At 34.9% G+C, this 18,951-nt stretch overlaps 1 protein-coding gene across 2 annotated transcripts in view; it reads right to left on the bottom strand.

The window, feature by feature from the left end:
- Positions 1–18,951, bottom strand: part of MSRB3 (methionine sulfoxide reductase B3) — a 163,655-nt gene that overhangs the window by 122,954 nt on the left and 21,750 nt on the right. For both annotated transcript variants that reach the window (XM_055085182.1, XM_055085181.1), the window contains exon 2: positions 7,374–7,500. In XM_055085182.1, the coding sequence (XP_054941157.1) occupies positions 7,374–7,449 (76 nt within the window). In that variant the 5' untranslated portion in view covers positions 7,450–7,500. The remainder of the gene's footprint in view (positions 1–7,373; positions 7,501–18,951) is intronic.

Here is an 18,951-nt window from a genome sequence, read left to right as displayed (position 1 = left end):
TCTTCATCAATACCAATAACAGGACAGCAAGCTCTGAAACTTGCTGTGATGTTATTTAAAATTTGCACAAGAGATATTAAACTATTAATCAAAATGGAATATGCTACGAAGAGCTGTACCATTCTGTGAGCGAACATGCATTTCTGTAACAAAACAAAATCTTAAAAACTATAGCCATAGAATTTTAGATTATCTTTGCTTGCTTAAAATTTAAGTAATCTAGCGAGTTAGATTAGCAGTCCATTCTTCACTTGCAATTACGTGGTTGAATACAATAAATATATCTAGTGTTGAAGGAAATGCTTACCATAGTAGTAACTGAGTAAATTTAAATTCTATAAATGTGTAGCTCTTAAAAATCACCTAAATAACTGATATCTTTGTCATCACATGGTGTGTGTATGTGTGTATATATATATATATATATATACACACACACACATGTATTTTGGCTGTGCACACAGCATGCGGTATCTTAGTTTCCCAACCAGGGATTGAACCTGCACCCCCTACAGTGGAAGCATGGAGTCTTAACCACTGGACCCCTAGGGAAGTCCCCATCGTATATTTTTATAACATGCATTTTTAAGTGACTAATACAAGTGCAAATATACTAAATGTAAAAAAGAGAAAAATGAGGTAATTAAAATAAATAAAATGGGGATTTTAAATTTTCAGATGGTTGATTTCAAATGCAAAGACACAAAAATAATTAGAGATAACTTGCCACTGCATCTCGGTAAAATCTATTCAAAGCGTTTTAAATTAAAATGTATCTAGCAAAAGCGGCCATGAGAAATTCAGTCTCTAAATAAAATGTTTGGGATGAAGCTATAAACTAGAAAAGACTGACAATGAATATTCATCAAGTATTTAGCCTCAATATTAATGACTCTTTGTGAACTGTCATTCACGCCCCACTCCTTCATTAAACACGTGTTTGTTAAGAGCAAAAGATGGCTCGTTTTAATAAATCCTTCTATGATCTGTCAGGTAAATTACTGTGAACATGTTTAGATAAATAAACTTCTAATAATTCTACCTATATGATTCCCCAAAAGTGCATATTGTCTAGATAAACTAACTCTGTAGAATTATCATTTGTTTTCAGAACTGATAATATTTTATATTCTTTAGTCATCAATTAGAGAATTTCTCAAACAAAATTAAAATTTATTTTTTGTTCATGCCCATTTTATCTCTGTTGCTACTAGATTTTGCTATGTATTTTATAATTATTAATGTATGTGAAGAATTTATTCTATATTTAAGAAAAAATTAACAAAATCCACATTTTACAAACCATATGCCCAACACCTTATTCATACAGATGTATTTATCATTCTATAGCAATTTAGCCTTGTGCACAAACGATTTATAAAACTCATCTAATAATCATATGCTGTACAGCAACTTTTCAGCATTAACTAATACTTTATTATATCACGGAGCTACTAAAACATTTTGTTTTAGAAAAGAATATAGCTGCATTAGAGTACTCATTAATTAACATTTTAAATATAATTTTTCTTAGCTTCCAAAAATATTTTTATTCATGCAGAAAAGGATTCATGCTTAACAGTCAACATGTTAAACTCATAACATTTTCAAGATTCTATAAAAATTCAAAACATAGCAAAACAAAATGTGAAATTTTCTTTAATTCTTGGGTGGTCTGCTGAAGAAAATTTAGCTACATATAAAACTATAAATTACTGTTAAATCAGCTATTTGGATACAAGATAAGTTAATTTATGAAAACGTGTTTTAGTTTATAGAAAGTCTACACATGATAGACAATTTCGATGAGATGTCCAAGCACCAGGGAGTTAGAATCCTGTTGAAAATGGAAAAAGGTTTTGCACTCTACAAATATTGTTTGAACATCATATAAGCAGAAAAATTTGTGGTTTGTAAATCCATGTGTTCTTAACTGAATATTCTTTACATACTTTTGTTTAAGTTTTCACAATGCACCTATGTGCTAATGATATCAATACCCTTTCATGCTGTGAAAGAATGTAAATCTAGTGCCATCTACTGGGAAAAGTAGATACCGTTCAATCAATTAATTGCAAATTATTTTGTGAATTAGGGGAGTTGAAATTGAATGTCTATTGTTTTAAAAAAACATTTGTTTCTTTAAAAAAAACTCCCCCAAAGCACTTTCAATATAAATAAATAAGTTAGGTAAGATGAACATGTAAGAATGGTGAAGTTGGAGAATAGAAGGCATTAAACTGAACTCATGGGAGAGAATTTCATTGGTGATATCAATACAGAAATCGGAAATTATACATTCTGACTAGAGTTTTTATATTGTTTTGTGTTTAGAAGGCAGGCTCTGAATCTGTGGTCAAAGAGACCTCTCTTATGAGTATCAGAATATCTAATAAAAAATCCTGAAATTACATGAAAAATTGTATAGGTGCACATATGTATTTTCTGGAGGAGAAAAGCCATAACTTTTATCAAAAGAAAACACAAAAAAACACGGAAATGGTTCATGTTTTCATGACGCAAAATGGTTAAAAATTAAAACTAATATAGAAAGCCAATCTATTCAGTAAGTGAACGACTCACCAAAAATGACTTCAATTTTTTTAAGGTAAATACAATATCAGGTGCTATTAATGAAATATTGCCAGCTCAAACTTGAATAGTAGTACTCCTTATTTATGGATATTGCTCTGGTGCTTATCTGTAGTATTTCCTCTTTACAAATGCAGAACTTGAAGCACAGCAAACAATATTAATTTGCTCCAGAGAAAAGCAATCAGAAGAACCAGAGTTCTTAGTTCTCATGGTAAGTGTAATATGTACTTATTCCCTTCCTCAAACAGTTTATCACCAAAACTCAAATTGTTTGAGAGAAAAAGTAAAAGCAAGTTTGGATAATATACTTTGAATCTGTGTTACCATTTTTTTTTTTTGCTGTTGTTGTTATTTGTTTAGCTACAATGTGATTTATACCTGAGAAATCTACCATATTGTATTAATGCAATAAAGTGAGAAAAGAGAAAGTATTTTTACAATATATTCAAAAGGCAACCAAACTATGAACTTTAATTTAACCTCCTCATTAGATTTATTTGAGACCCAAAAGAGCCTCAAATAAATTTGTACTGTCTGTTATAGCTATCACTTCACCTACATGTAAACTTTCCAAATGTTTATTCATTCATTTAACAAATATTTATTAAGTGCCAGGCACTGTGCTAAGCTCTGGAGCCACAAGCCCCTGATTCTTAGAGAGCTCTCCTCACACAGATGATAGTCTATGACTTGCAAACACCATTTGCAAAATTTCTGTCTTTAAGACTTCTAATTTCTGCATTGGAATATTATGACTTAATATCTTTACAAGCTGCATAACTGCCATGTGGCTCTTCAGTTCATGGAGACTGTTAAATATGCCACTAAAGTCAAGAGTAACAACCACATATTATGTGTATGATGTTAGAGAAAAGCACAATTTATCACTGTAATTAGTACTATTTAGACAAATACTCTCACTTGGCTGAAAGCTACCATGATATCTAGTCTAACCTACAATTAGACTTCATTTCTATCAAGCAGTGAAACTATGTATAAAATTGTGCTTCCTAATCCCTCCTAAGATAATGCTTCAGTCTTGATTTAGATGCAAGGAATTCTAATGTTCAAACATGGAAAATATTTCTGTCCTCCCACCACAACCAATGCAGATTTTTCTATAAATTCCCAGCCATTAATTAGTACTGAGTTTTAAGATTTGACTAACCCAAAGCCAAAGTAAAAACAATGACAGTTCATAAAATCACAGAATTTCAGAACTGAATAGATTATCTAATTTAAATTCCTCATTTGAAAAATAGAGACTGAGATCTGGAGAGGTTTACTGATACGTTCAAGGTCTCACAAGTTAATGACAAAGCTGTGGTTAGTTTTCTGACTCCTATTCCAGTGCTCTTTTTAATACATAAAAGAAACTGTTATAGGAAATTAAGAAGAGCTCTGAGAGGAAAAAAAAATTACCTTTAATTACAAACATGAGCAAACCATAACTCAGATGCACTTAATAAGCTCTAAATTGAAATTATGCCTTATTTAAAAATAAGAAGAAAAGGAAGTCGAAGCTGAAAAATGATAGGTCAGCCTTCTGGAATATGGCCTTCATATAGGTCAATCCAGTTATAATCAACTTTAAGAGCCTGTTCCAATTATGTTTCAGTTCTGGAATTATTTCATATTGAATAAAAACTAAAATTAGTACGGTACTGGCTAGGGAGCAGAAATCTTTTTGATTTACAAAGATTTTTGTTGCAATGGGTTTTGACCAGGGAACAGTAAATTAAAGCAAGACATCAAACTTTTACCTTAATTTCCTATTTCTCCAATTTTGACCTCTTCCCTTTATACTTGTATAAAGTGATAAAGACCAGAATTTCCATTTCCATTTCATTTTTATTTTTCAAAATTTAAATAGTTTGTTTCACATTATTGTTAAACTTAGCAATTTCTTCAACATATTTATATTTCTAAGAGTAAAATTCTGTCAGAGAAATGGATGGTAACAAAGATTTTGCTAACATTGAAGTTATAAAATACGTGGACACTGGAAGACTGAGTCTCATAACACTTTAAAAAATACGGGGTGCTTGAATGGCTAAGAAATTATGGAATACTATTCTAGTCAAATCATTTAACAAAATAAAATGGGTTTACAAGCCCTAAGTAAGAAAGACCGAGTCTCTCTGAGCTTCCATCAGTACTGGATAGTAAGAATAAAAGAAATGTGCTGTATGTTTATAGGACTTGAATCTGGTTCAGCAGGATGTATAAGTAAAATAAAGAGATCAAAACAACAGATTGAGATGGTTATTTCTCAAACATAAAGTGCATTTGTGGTTCTGATTAAAGTAAAAATAGTTAAATTAAAGATGGGACATATTTAAATGTTTTTAAAAGTCTATTGTACTAGAAAAATACAAAATATATATGTATGTATATTGATACAGATGTCTATAGTGAACTAGTGAACATTTATATATAGTGCTTACTACATGCCAGCCACTGTTCTAAGCGCTTTCCACATCCTAACATATTTTATTCTCACAGCAACCCTTTCAGGTAAGTACTATTATTATCCCCATTTTACGAACAAGGAAGCCAAGGCACACAGCCAGTTAAGTGGCAAAGCCAGAATTCAGATCCAGTCAAATTCCAGAATTTGTGTGCTTAAGTATTGTACTATAATGGTTACTTAAACATTACCAGCTTTGTTGAATTTATCTTTGAATCATTTGATATCAAAATTTAAAGACACATATTTTGATTAAACAATTTCATTATGAAACACTTTAATCACACAATTGTCATACATCGAGGGATACCATGTTAATTAATAAGTTTCTGTAAATACTTAGCCTCCTTGGTGTATGACAAACTCATGTTACAAGAATTATGCTAGTGCTCTCATATCTTGGGGTTTTATTTTTTCCAGTGGAAAACATGGTTATGTATCAGTTAAATAACTTTCATACTATAATTATTATATGTAGTATATAGTTATGGAAAAGTTCCACATGGCACAGGAACCACATTGGTTGATGCTCTCCCTCAAGCTTACATACAATTCAACAAATAAACCTTGTCAGTCCTACAACTTGAATTTCTCTCTTATCTATCCCCTTCTTTCCAAACCTACTGTAATGATCATTGTTAAGGCTCTCAGTACTTCATGAGTCCCTCCAGCCTCAAGCTCCTCCAACATAACTGAATGGTGGCATGCAGGGGCATGGCGGGGTAGGGGAAGAGAAGGTGTCAGGAAGAGTGGTTGTGGACCCCATGCATTAAGCTTCATTGGCCTCTCAAGTCACCACAAATAGACATAAAATCTATTTTTTAAAAAAAATAGCGTGTTTACTATTCAAGTACAGCTTCAAGACAAAAGCCTTATCCTTCTAATTAAGTTGCCATCTCCACCTTCTCATAGAAATATCTGGAACCAGCACTGAACCTTCCATCATACTAAATCAATAATCCTTATAAAATGCAAATCAAGTCATTTTACTCCCCCTTCATCCCTTCCCCAAGATTTAAATTTTTTAAAACATCATATAAGGCACTTCATGATTTGGCTACCTTCCTTACTTCTTCTACTTGCCCTCACCTACCCAAGCTAGCCATATTAAATAACCTGCATTTCTCTGAACATACCTTGCTCTTTCAGGTCTCCATGTTCTTCCCACACTACTTCATATATTAGAAATGTCCTTCCCTCTCCTTGGACATCTGGCTAACTCTTGCTCATAGTTTGAAATTCAACTCAAGCACTATATCCTCCATGAAGCCCTCCTTAAACTTCAGAGACCTTCCCTCCCTTCCAAAATCTCTTCCCCTAAGCAAAGAGCTAGAAGCATCCTCTGGATTCCCCTAACATCCCAGGCATAAATACTTTTAGTCTAGTCTTATCACCATATGGTTCAATGGTCTTTACACAGTTCCAACTCCATCTTGTGCTTGTTAAAGAAATTGGCTTGATCTTGTTTATCATTGTATCCTCACTGCTTCACACAATGTCTGGCACTCATAGTTAATATTCAATGAATATTTAAGGAGTTGGAATTAAATTCTTTATACAGTATAGTAATAGAGATATGTATACTAAAAGAAAATATAAATAATATTGACAATAATGTTCACAGACTATATCTGGCCATAGTGATTTTCATAATAAAATTAAAATATTAAACATGAAATAAGCACATAATAAAATTTTGGACTTTTATGTCTCAGTTGTTTAAATGCTTAAACTCACATTTTTAAAAAGGGTGGTGGCTCTAATTTAAGAACCAGTGAACACATGCTATATTAGTTCTCCTTATTTGGTCATTGTTAAATAGAACATGTTTTCTTTATAAGTATAATAACTAACTTTATTACACTAAAGTTGCTCGTTTTAATTTTTTCTTTCTAAAGGAATGACCACATGTGGAATGAAAAGCATTTTCATTATCCTTTAACAAGATGAATGTCCTATTTTGTGTGATTTGGAACAGTTTCTTATCAAGGCTGCCAGCCTCTTATGAACATTACAATTTTCAGATTGTAGTGTGTGTTAAAGAACAAGAAGATATCATGAAATATTAGTGACAATTATATACTGAGCAAGGAAACTGGACAATGTTTCCAGGGGTTGTAAGGACTGTGGAAATGAATGTTACTCAAAGTAGAGTGGTGATTTATAACCAATTTCCGTCTTCAAATTAGGGCCCAAGTAAAATAAAACGAAATTCAGCAAAGCATTATGGTGTATCATTTCCTGCAGCAGAAACACTCTCCCACCCCGGACCAGTGCCCTTACTAAGTATAGTACAAGAAGCAGCAACCTGAGGGAAGCCCACAGGCTCGCAGGGCTACTGGCTGGCTCTTTGTCACCAAATGCAGCAGGTTGAATGCAGACATCACTGTGATATCTTCACCAACAAAACGAGAGGCAAAGAACAGGGGCAAGAGCTGAGTAAGAGAAAAAAAGAAAACAAAAACAAATTAAAACATCACAAATGTTAAACACATTCACTGCACAACTGATGGTTACGGTTTTATCTGGAACTGAACACACACACAGTGCTAATAAATTTCAAATGCCTATTTTTCATATGGTGGGCTTACTTTCAACCAGGCTTATTTATATCTTATGAATAAAATACACACTATATAATAGCAGTGTAATCTGTGAACACATTTTGCAAGAGGTTGAGAAAAGAGACGAAGTTTAAAACAGTTGAAAGGAATTAACATTTACTGAGTTCCTACCAAGTGACAGGAACTGTCTAGGGCCAAATATAAATATATTACGTCATTTAATTCTTACAATAAACCTAGAAGGTAGGTTTTATCACCCAATACATATGTGAGGAAGCCAAGGCTCAAAGGTCCAAGGGCACAAAGCAAATAGCCAGTGGAAAAAACATTAGAAAACCTTGTTCTATCCAACTACAAAGTCCCGCTCTCTCCTCATACCACACTGCCTTCTTCCAGCAATTATTTGCAAATCTCCCTCCCTGGAGAAGACTGCAAAATACTGTAAGATTAAGAGATTTCTTTTGTTAGAGTTTCATATTTTGAAAAAAGAGAGTCAAATAACCTAAGGACAACTAGGAGGCTTCACTTTATAAATAGTGTTAAGTTTGAAGACGGCATATCAACCATGAATTTTCATTTGATTTTATGATTCATAATTTCTAGATCAATTCTGTAAATAATGTTCACAATCTATCCTTAAAAAGGGTAAAAATATTTTTTAAAGCTTTTGGAAATGAATCATGTGGAAAGATCTCAAAACTGTGTGAATGTTAAACTTTAAAGAAAAGTTCAGCTAGGATTTTCTATAAAGTTTTGTACAATCTTTCAGTTGGTAAAGATTAACTTCTAATGAAGGTGGAAGATACTAGATTAACAGTAACTTCTAATATTTTATTTAAAATTAGCATTATAAGTGACCTTAACTACTAAATGTCCAAAAATGGATATAAAATTAACGTCTGGTTCATTTCCTGACCCTCATCCCTCACCCCACCCCCCAAAAATAAAAGTCTGTTCCTGGTCTCTTCTGACCTCCTCGAAGAACAAACACATAATAAACAGTAATATATTTTACCAAATCATTCTGGAGTATATCTGACACAAATCTGCTTGTATTAACATGCCTGAACTCTGATTTCTCCACACTAAACTCACTACAAAACTAAAACATTTTTGTGTTACTAACTGGAGACAAAAGGGAGGAAGAGGGAAGGTAAGTATCACAATGCACAGCCTGAAAGAACCATTAAACATAAATAAACATGTCATTTTCACGAGTGACTGCAGAGCAGGGAAAAGAGAGCATTCCTTTGGAGCAGACTACTGACTAATAAAAGATCAAAGGTCTATACCTCACAACACTATAAATAAAAATGTATTTTTTTCCTTGTGACCTTCTCTGTGAGGAATGAAGTATGCAGGGTAAATGTAATTACTTAGCGAAGCTGCAGCCTCATTGTGCTCCTGCAGCTGACTATAAAACGTCTTCCTATCCTGTTTCATCAACTGCTGTACCAGGCGGACTGCGCGCCTACCGATGGCCACGGCCATCTGGCTTGTGTCAACGCCAGCGCACAGGAAGAAAGGGAGTGATGTCACTCTGCAGGTCAGGCAAAGAACAAAGATGCATTCTACAATGAAAAGCTGAGGGCCTCAAATACCGGGGGGCCCTCCAGCATGATATGACGGAGTGATTTAATGTTTTGTCTGTTGCATTTATTTCTACCCAAATAGCCAGGGCTCCATCTAGTGGCAAATTAGCTTTGCCCAGTTTTCTTTAAAAGTGAACCTAGCTACATTAGCACCAACAAAGTAGAGCAACAATGTGATTACTTTTAGAGCTATCTAACCTTATTTACACTGAAGAATGCAAAAGTACAATTTGTCACAGTGCTCTCCATTGTCAAATCCTACAAAGCATGCATTTCATAGGTTAGGATTTGATATAACCCTAATTAGTTTAATGTTTGCAAGGATAACTGAAAAAGTAGCTAATTTTGCAAAAATGCACATAAAGTGACATTATGTACACACTACCCTGAAAAAATGTAGCTGAGATGGAAAGTGAAAAACAGTTCTAAAGAATGGATACATGCATCTGGATGCTTTGGTGAAATCAAACTCATAGTTATATTCCACAAAAGAATCATAGTTAATATGGCTCTAACATGTGACACCAGGAGCAACTGTTCTTTAGAACAGAAAAAGGAATATTTTTATGCTGAAATGACTTAACAAATTTAATTTTTAACTAATGGTCTTCCACTTAGTTTTTCTTTTTTTAAAAAAAAGATTTATTTATTTATTATTTATTTTATTTTTGGCTGCGTAGGGTCTTAGTTGTGGCTTGCAGGATCTTTGTTGAGGCATGCGGGATCTTTCGTTGTGGCGCGCCGGCACCAGGGCGCATGGGCTCTGTAGCTGTGGCACACAGGCTCTCTAGTTGAGGTGCACGAGCTCAACAGCTGTGGCACACGGGCTTAGTTGCCCCGCGGCATGTGGGATCTTAGTTCCCTGACCAGGGATCGAACCTGCATCCCCTGCATTGCAAGGCGGATTCTTTACCACTGGCCACCAGGGAAGTCCCCATTTAGTTTTTCTTAGTTTATGTTTGCAACAGATGAAATCAAACACTGACAAACCAATCTAAAATTCAGAATACATTTAGATGAAAGATATATCACAATGAATGGGTGTGATCTATGAGATCAGACTACCTGAGTTTGAATCCTTGTCCTGCCCCTAAGGAGTTGTGTTACCTTGGAAAATTTGCCTACCCTCTCAGTGCCTTAGCATCTTCAACTCTAAAATAACAATTAAATAACTTAATTAGTAAAAAGTGCTTGGAATAACTCCTGGCACATAGTATATGCTCACAAACATTAGCTCTTATTATTATTTAAATATACAAATATATGCTTTATTTCAGAATTATATGAATCGGAAATTTCTAACAGTCCATTTATACACAGTCCTATTTAGAGTTAGCAGACCATTCTGCAAACATAGAATCCTATTTAGGCCAGAAAACGTACTACTCTTGGATTGATTTCCATGGTAGGATAAAGATCTCCTCAGGATAATAGTCGATGAAACCCTTGCCATATGGCAGGCACCATTCTAAGCACTTCATATTTATTAGCTCTTTTAATCCTCAGGAACTTATAAGGTACATATTATCATTTTCCCATTTTTAGATGTAGAGATTGAGGCGTAGGGAGGTTACGTAATTTACATAAGATCTTAACGGCTGGTAAGAAGCAGAGCCCTTAAGAAACTGGATGGAATGATTTAACAGATTTGAACCCAAGCCATCTATTATAGTTCCAGGGCCAGTGCTCTTGACCACTACACAATTGGCAATGAAAAGCCTGAGGTTGTTACCAATCCACTCTAGACACTGATTCTATGTTCTCCTAATAGACAATGTGGCTGATAATAAATACTTAATAAAGATTCATTTAATTCAAGGAGATTATTTGAAGATTCTCTCTCTTGACATTGAGTGAAAAAAGTAGAGAGTTAAGGTAGTAAAAAGCCTGAGACAGACTTCTAGATTTAATCTTTCTGTCCCACCATATGCAACTCCTCTTTCCCTTTCACCTTCAAATCGTTTCTCTAAATGCCTTGGATACATCTTTAGGATATATAACCTAAAGATGCCTAGAATTGAGTCCACTTGCATCTACCAAAGCTTCAATATGTTGATGATACAGTACTTTTGAGAGTCAAACAAACCAACAGCTACTCCCCCCCAAAAAAATCTGAGTTTCAATTAGGCAGCTTTTTTCCCATTGCACTCCCAGAGCGGCCTGGATGAGCACTCTAGCCAGAAACAATCCTAAGTCCAAAAAGAGGCAAAAGAAGCACATTCTTCTAAGTGGTGACAATCTTTGGGAAAAGAATTAGCATTAAACCCCCCCTAGAAATCAGCACTGAGCAAAAACCACCCAGAAAATCTGTAGTTCCTCAAGTTTATCCTCAACTGCTTCACTTTTGTATTGCTTTTGACTCAAATAATTGCACCGATGAATAACATTTATAGATAACCAATATGTTTTTTTTAATGCCAGACACAATTTACACATCTTTCTAATCTCCCAGAATATCTAGAACATCACTTTGAAATTATTTGATGTTAAAAAATATGGGTTGAACAATACCTAATAAGCAGTATCACACTATGTGTTGAGAACAGAATTAGATTACATAATTGTCTATAATTTTCTGCTTAAAATTTTTAATGATTCCCCATTGCATATTGCAAGGTTTCCCAAGCCATGTTCTGTGAAACAGGCAATACCCCTTCAAACAAATTTAGTAATGGAAATGCTACCCAATATAAAGGGTCTGAGAGGCTTTACAATAAATGCACCTGCTTAACCTTCTCTCAACTGGTGCCTCTCAAATGGTTTTGACCTTACAAAACCCCTTCCTTTCCTATCGCCATCCCACAGAACACATTCTGGTAAATCCTTTAAAGATTTATTTATTTATTATTTATTTTATTTTTGGCTGCGTAGGGTCTTAGTTGTGGCTTGCAGGATCTTTGTTGAGGCATGCGGGATCTTTCGTTGTGGCGCGCCGGCACCAGGGCGCATGGGCTCTGTAGCTGTGGCACACAGGCTCTCTAGTTGAGGTGCACGAGCTCAACAGCTGTGGCACACGGGCTTAGTTGCCCCGCGGCATGTGGGATCTTAGTTCCCTGACCAGGGATCGAACCTGCATCCCCTGCATTGCAAGGCGGATTCTTTACCACTGGCCACCAGGGAAGTCCCCATTTAGTTTTTCTTAGTTTATGTTTGCAACAGATGAAATCAAACACTGACAAACCAATCTAAAATTCAGAATACATTTAGATGAAAGATATATCACAATGAATGGGTGTGATCTATGAGATCAGACTACCTGAGTTTGAATCCTTGTCCTGCCCCTAAGGAGTTGTGTTACCTTGGAAAATTTGCTTACCCTCTCAGTGCCTTAGCTTCTTCAACTCTAAAATAACAATTAAATAACTTAATTAGTAAAAAGTGCTTGGAATAACTCCTGGCACATAGTATATGCTCACAAACATTAGCTCTTATTATTATTTAAATATACAAATATATGCTTTATTTCAGAATTATATGAATCGGAAATTTCTAACAGTCCATTTATACACAGTCCTATTTAGAGTTAGCAGACCATTCTGCAAACATAGAATCCTATTTAGGCCAGAAAACGTACTACTCTTGGATTGATTTCCATGGTAGGATAAAGATCTCCTCAGGATAATAGTCGATGAAACCCTTGCCATATGGCAGGCACCATTCTAAGCACTTCATATTTATTAGCTCTTTTAATCCTCAGGAACTTATAAGGTACATATTATCATTTTCCCATTTTTAGATGTAGAGATTGAGGCGTAGGGAGGTTACGTAATTTACATAAGATCTTAACGGCTGGTAAGAAGCAGAGCCCTTAAGAAACTGGATGGAATGATTTAACAGATTTGAACCCAAGCCATCTATTATAGTTCCAGGGCCAGTGCTCTTGACCACTACACAATTGGCAATGAAAAGCCTGAGGTTGTTACCAATCCACTCTAGACACTGATTCTATGTTCTCCTAATAGACAATGTGGCTGATAATAAATACTTAATAAAGATTCATTTAATTCAAGGAGATTATTTGAAGATTCTCTCTCTTGACATTGAGTGAAAAAAGTAGAGAGTTAAGGTAGTAAAAAGCCTGAGACAGACTTCTAGATTTAATCTTTCTGTCCCACCATATGCAACTCCTCTTTCCCTTTCACCTTCAAATCGTTTCTCTAAATGCCTTGGATACATCTTTAGGATATATAACCTAAAGATGCCTAGAATTGAGTCCACTTGCATCTACCAAAGCTTCAATATGTTGATGATACAGTACTTTTGAGAGTCAAACAAACCAACAGCTACTCCCCCCCAAAAAAATCTGAGTTTCAATTAGGCAGCTTTTTTCCCATTGCACTCCCAGAGCGGCCTGGATGAGCACTCTAGCCAGAAACAATCCTAAGTCCAAAAAGAGGCAAAAGAAGCACATTCTTCTAAGTGGTGACAATCTTTGGGAAAAGAATTAGCATTAAACCCCCCCTAGAAATCAGCACTGAGCAAAAACCACCCAGAAAATCTGTAGTTCCTCAAGTTTATCCTCAACTGCTTCACTTTTGTATTGCTTTTGACTCAAATAATTGCACCGATGAATAACATTTATAGATAACCAATATGTTTTTTTTAATGCCAGACACAATTTACACATCTTTCTAATCTCCCAGAATATCTAGAACATCACTTTGAAATTATGTGATGTTAAAAAATATGGGTTGAACAATACCTAATAAGCAGTATCACACTATGTGTTGAGAACAGAATTAGATTACATAATTGTCTATAATTTTCTGCTTAAAATTTTTAATGATTCCCCATTGCATATTGCAAGGTTTCCCAAGCCATGTTCTGTGAAACAGGCAATACCCCTTCAAACAAATTTAGTAATGGAAATGCTACCCAATATAAAGGGTCTGAGAGGCTTTACAATAAATGCACCTGCTTAACCTTCTCTCAACTGGTGCCTCTCAAATGGTTTTGACCTTACAAAACCCCTTCCTTTCCTATCGCCATCCCACAGAACACATTCTGGTAAATCCTTTGGATAACATCCAAATTCCTGAACAAAGCAACTAAAGTTCTACATCTAGCTGCTGCCTAACTCTTCACCCCTTTCTCTTGCCATACCTCCACATTCCAACCCACCCCACGCTCCTGCCATACCAATATACTCATAACTTCCCACAAATAGGTCTGCTGTTTCCTATTTCCACCTCCACATCTTTCTTCGTTCCATATCCTTACTGTCCTTTCACGACTCCCAACTGCCTCCACTCCTAACTTCTCCTGTTTGGGTCCCCAGTGAGGCACAAAGCATGATGTCATAGCCCCTACAACAATTTTCAAGGCACTGATTTGCCTACATCTCTGTCTCCCTCTTCTAGATTATAAACCTCTTAAGCATAGGGACAGTGTCTTTTTCATCTTTGTATCCCAATACCTGGCACCTAACAGCCATTCATTTATTGAGTGAAAGAAGGACTATATAAATAACTGATTCTATGGAAATAAGTGTTCTGGATCATCATTTCCCACCCTGCTATCTCTGCCATCTCAACTGTTAATGGTGCTTAAATGTAAGAATCTAAATTAAAACCAGTTGGTTCCTTCATAGGAATTAGCAGTTTCTGTGAAGAGGTGGGAAGTTGAAAGTGCAATCTGACTCGAGATCTAGAGAATTCAAATGCCCTATTTTGGTCAAAAATTTTTACTTCTCCATCTTTTCTAACCCCTAGAACTCTGACATCCAAAATTTGACTAACTTTAGTTTGTTAGCTTTTTGGTTTGGGTTTATTTTTATTTCCTTTCACTTCTTTCCTTGCAGTTGAACAATCAACTGACAAAGAGAGATGATATAAACAGGGAAGCGGGGAACTTACAAAGTTGATAATTAGCTCAAGAATAAATGAGCTGATTGTGCTAGTGGATTTAAAGAGTCAAACCACCTAAAGCTCAAATCCCTTTCCAATAAATGCCAAAAGAATGTCTACATCAGTGGTTTTCCACAAGCTAGTAAAATGTCCCCCCCAAACTGCAAGGGCCAACCAAGAGTTGACAAATTTGAATTTTGTCAGGTAAGGACAAAAGAAAAAGAAAAAGCCCCAAACCCTAATTTCACCATAATATCAGAAAAGAAAATTATATTAACACCAAGAACTCAGAAAGCAATCTCAAGATAAAGAACATACTTTTGAATAATATATTTAAGTTTTGTGGGAAAACATTTCATTATTGCTATTTTTCTCATTTCTTTACAAAAAGAAGACACTTCATCATGGGCTAGCATTTGGAAACCACTAATCTAAATGTCTACAATAAAGTTCTATACCTGGCACCCAGTTTATGCTCAACTAATGTTTGCTGAATGATCAATCAATCATTTACTTCTCAAAATCAATTGGCCAAATTGCTAGAATTGGGCATCTCTTTTATTAAGCAGAGATCTTTCTGTATTTGTTATAAGAAACAATAGAACCCTGGCTACTCAGAATCCTCAATCTTCCAAACCATTTAGAGATAATACTTTTTAAAAAAAATAGACACATTTTATTTATTCTTTGATGTGGACAGTTTTTAAAGTCTTTATTGAATTTATTACAATATTGCTTCTCTTTTATGTTTTGGTTTTTTGGCCTCGAGTTGGGGATCAAACCTACACCCCCTGCATTGGAAGGCGAAGTCTTAACCACTTGACTGCCAGGGAAGTCCCTAGAGATAACAATTTTAAGATACCAAATTTTACTCAGCTCACCTGTATAAATTCTTACTGCATGGAAAACAATGTATTAGGAGTTGATGAATATGCAAAGATGTAAGATATAGTCTGTGCTGTCAAAAAACATATTAGCTTAGATGGAAACATAAGATATGTACTCAATGCCTTTACAGAGGTAGAAATAAAGTACATGGAATTTCAGGGGAAGGAGAATTGCTTCCAGCTTTGGGAGAGGGAGTGGCAGGGATATGGGGGGGTTGGGAACTGAAGAAAAGTTGCATAAAGAAGAAGGTTTTCTTTAATGTCTCCAGGGTTAGCCATTTTTAAACTTTTTGATCTTAGGATCCCTTTACACTCCTAAAAAAGTTATCAAGGACCCCAAATGCCTTTTGTTTATGTGGTTATACCCATCAATATTTACTATATTAGAATTAAAGCTGATTAATTTTTAAAACATTTGCTTATTCCATTAAGAATAACAAAAATAATAACAATGCATATTACAAAAATGACATTTTCAGTGAAATATAACTATATTATCCAAAACAAACAAAATATATATTTAATGGGAAGAGTTTTACATTTTTTTTGCAAATCAAGTCTCTTTAATATCTGGCTTAACAGAAAACAGCTGGATTCTCATCTCTACTTCTGCATTCAATCCGTTGTGATATGTTGTTTTGGTTGAAGTATATTTATGAATGAAATCTCGCCTCAGATAAGTAGTTGGAAAAGGGAGGAATATTTTAATAAATTTTTTTTTCAGATAACTGTAGACATTGATATGTTGTTTTGGTTGAAGTATATTTATGAATGAAATCTCGCCTCAGATAAGTAGTTGGAAAAGGGAGGAATATTTTAATAGCTTTTTCAGATAACTGTAGACATTCTTCTTTGATATTACACCAAAATTCAACAATGATAATCTGAAACTATGTATTATCAATGAACTTTTCATACTATTACATTAAATTTCATTGGTCTACCTTACATTTTGACTGGATCTTTTAACTTTGTATGATTTTGTAACATCATGCACTGTTCATTTGGAAAACATTGGTTCAATGGGTTATGCAGATCTTTCACATGCTGACACATTACATTATCAATATCAAAAATATTCATTAATATCACCACTGATTTCATCAGATAAATCTTTAAATGTTGAGAAGCTGTCAAGCTCACAGTGTCAGATACAAGCTTTCCAAAATTTTATTTTTTAACTTGAAAGCTCGAATTTTATCATTGCCAACAATACAGTCAGTTGTTTTCCTTAAAGTGACAGAATCACTTCATTCATTTTTGAGAAAATACTTGCCAAATACCCAAGTTTAAATAACCATCGTTTGTCTGTTGGTCATTCTGTCAAGTGAAATGGTGTTTCAAACAAGCACACCAGTGATTTTCCTGGAGACGGCCACTGTACTTTGCGATGCGGAAGCACTTTATAAAAGTGTATTTTTTGTTTCTTCACACAGAATAATAAAAAGATACGCACTTAAGATCTAGAGTTAATAAAATGAATACAAATCTTACTACTTCATCAAGGACATTCTTAAGTAAAAATGGCCTTTTCTCCTGTTTGGATGTTAGTGAAGCATGGAATTACTGCTAAAAAGGTTTGCTGCCCCTGCCTAGCTTCACACTAAGACAACAACAGTTTCACCTGCTTTGGCTTTTGCAACATCAATGCAAATGTCAACACAGTGAAAAAGGAAAATAAGGTCATAGCATTAGTCTGAAAATAGTTTTGCCTTTGTGAATCCCTTGCAAAGCTCTCAGATGCCAGGGGTCCTTAGTCCATGCTTTGAGAACTGCTGGTCTGGCCCTCCGGTTGGTCCATAACAAGCACAGTAAATGTTTCATAAGCACTCGTTGAGTAAGTGAACGGCGGACAGAGGAATACATTTATAACTTACCCCATGTTGTTTAGCAAAAAACAAATGGTTAGAAAATAATACCAGTAGTATTTAGACCTTTTACTGCTTCTAGAGCTAATTAGTACATTTCCTACTTCATCTAGTCTGTGGACAAATGCAAATGCAAAATTTTGAGCTATTTTATCAAAGTGAGGAGAATAGTTATGGCAGATTTCTGAAAGTAACAGTCAGAGTGCTACAACCCAATTTTCTCAGCACCACTCCTTGAAATTCACAAAAGTATATGTCCTGCTAAGGGATAAGAAAACAAATTGTGAATCAGTGCTATCTCCAGAAAAGGAAAATTAATTTATTGATAAATTCTCACATTTACTGAACCCATATCATGTACATGGTACTATTAATTCATATACTGCTAGTAGAATAATCAAGGAATACGAACTTTTGGAAATGACTGAGAATAATAGAAGTTGTATCATTAAATAAGTTTAGAACCAGAAAAAAATCTTGATTAACACCTAATACATAGATTTTTGAACATGAAGTGACCACCCAACAAAGGTAAAATAATTAGTTTAAAGGTGTTTCACAAGTAATTTGTTTAAAATTGTCTTTAGATGCTGAAGTTTGAGGATAAAGTTTTTAACGAAACAACTAGGATGAAATTAGAGTTATCTCTCTAATAATGTCACATTTCCTTCTGAAATGTCTTCTTGAGTGGGAGAAAGCCCACGCGCAGCAACAAAGACCCAACGCAGCCAAAAATTAAAGAGAAAATGGTGGAGGTAGAAGTAGCACCAGGAATGCACAGCTTGGACCATCTGTTCCTCAGTCTATGATCATCATCTGTGTATGACTACGTGAGGATGTTGCTCATGAAATATCATCCATCATTTGTATCTCAGTGGAAAAAAAGTGGGAGAAACGATGAACTGATTCAAACCACTTGTTTTGTCAATAGCAAAACTGAGATAAAGAGACCTATTGAAGGTCATACAGCCATTTGGAGAAAACATTAGGCTAAAACTCCTTTTTATCTACATGTTTTGACATCTGTGTTTTCTTTATTATTCAGTTCACATAAAAAGTAAGAAAAGGGGCTTCCCTGGTGGCGCAGTGGTTGAGAGTCCGCCTGCAGATGCAGGGGACACGGGTTCGT

The sequence above is a fragment of the Physeter macrocephalus genome, chromosome 6 (genome assembly GCF_002837175.3).
Source record: "Physeter macrocephalus isolate SW-GA chromosome 6, ASM283717v5, whole genome shotgun sequence".
In the NCBI taxonomy this organism is placed as follows: Eukaryota; Metazoa; Chordata; class Mammalia; order Artiodactyla; family Physeteridae; genus Physeter; species Physeter macrocephalus.
Note: the sequence above shows the minus strand (reverse complement) of the source record. Positions and strands in the feature narration are given on the sequence as shown.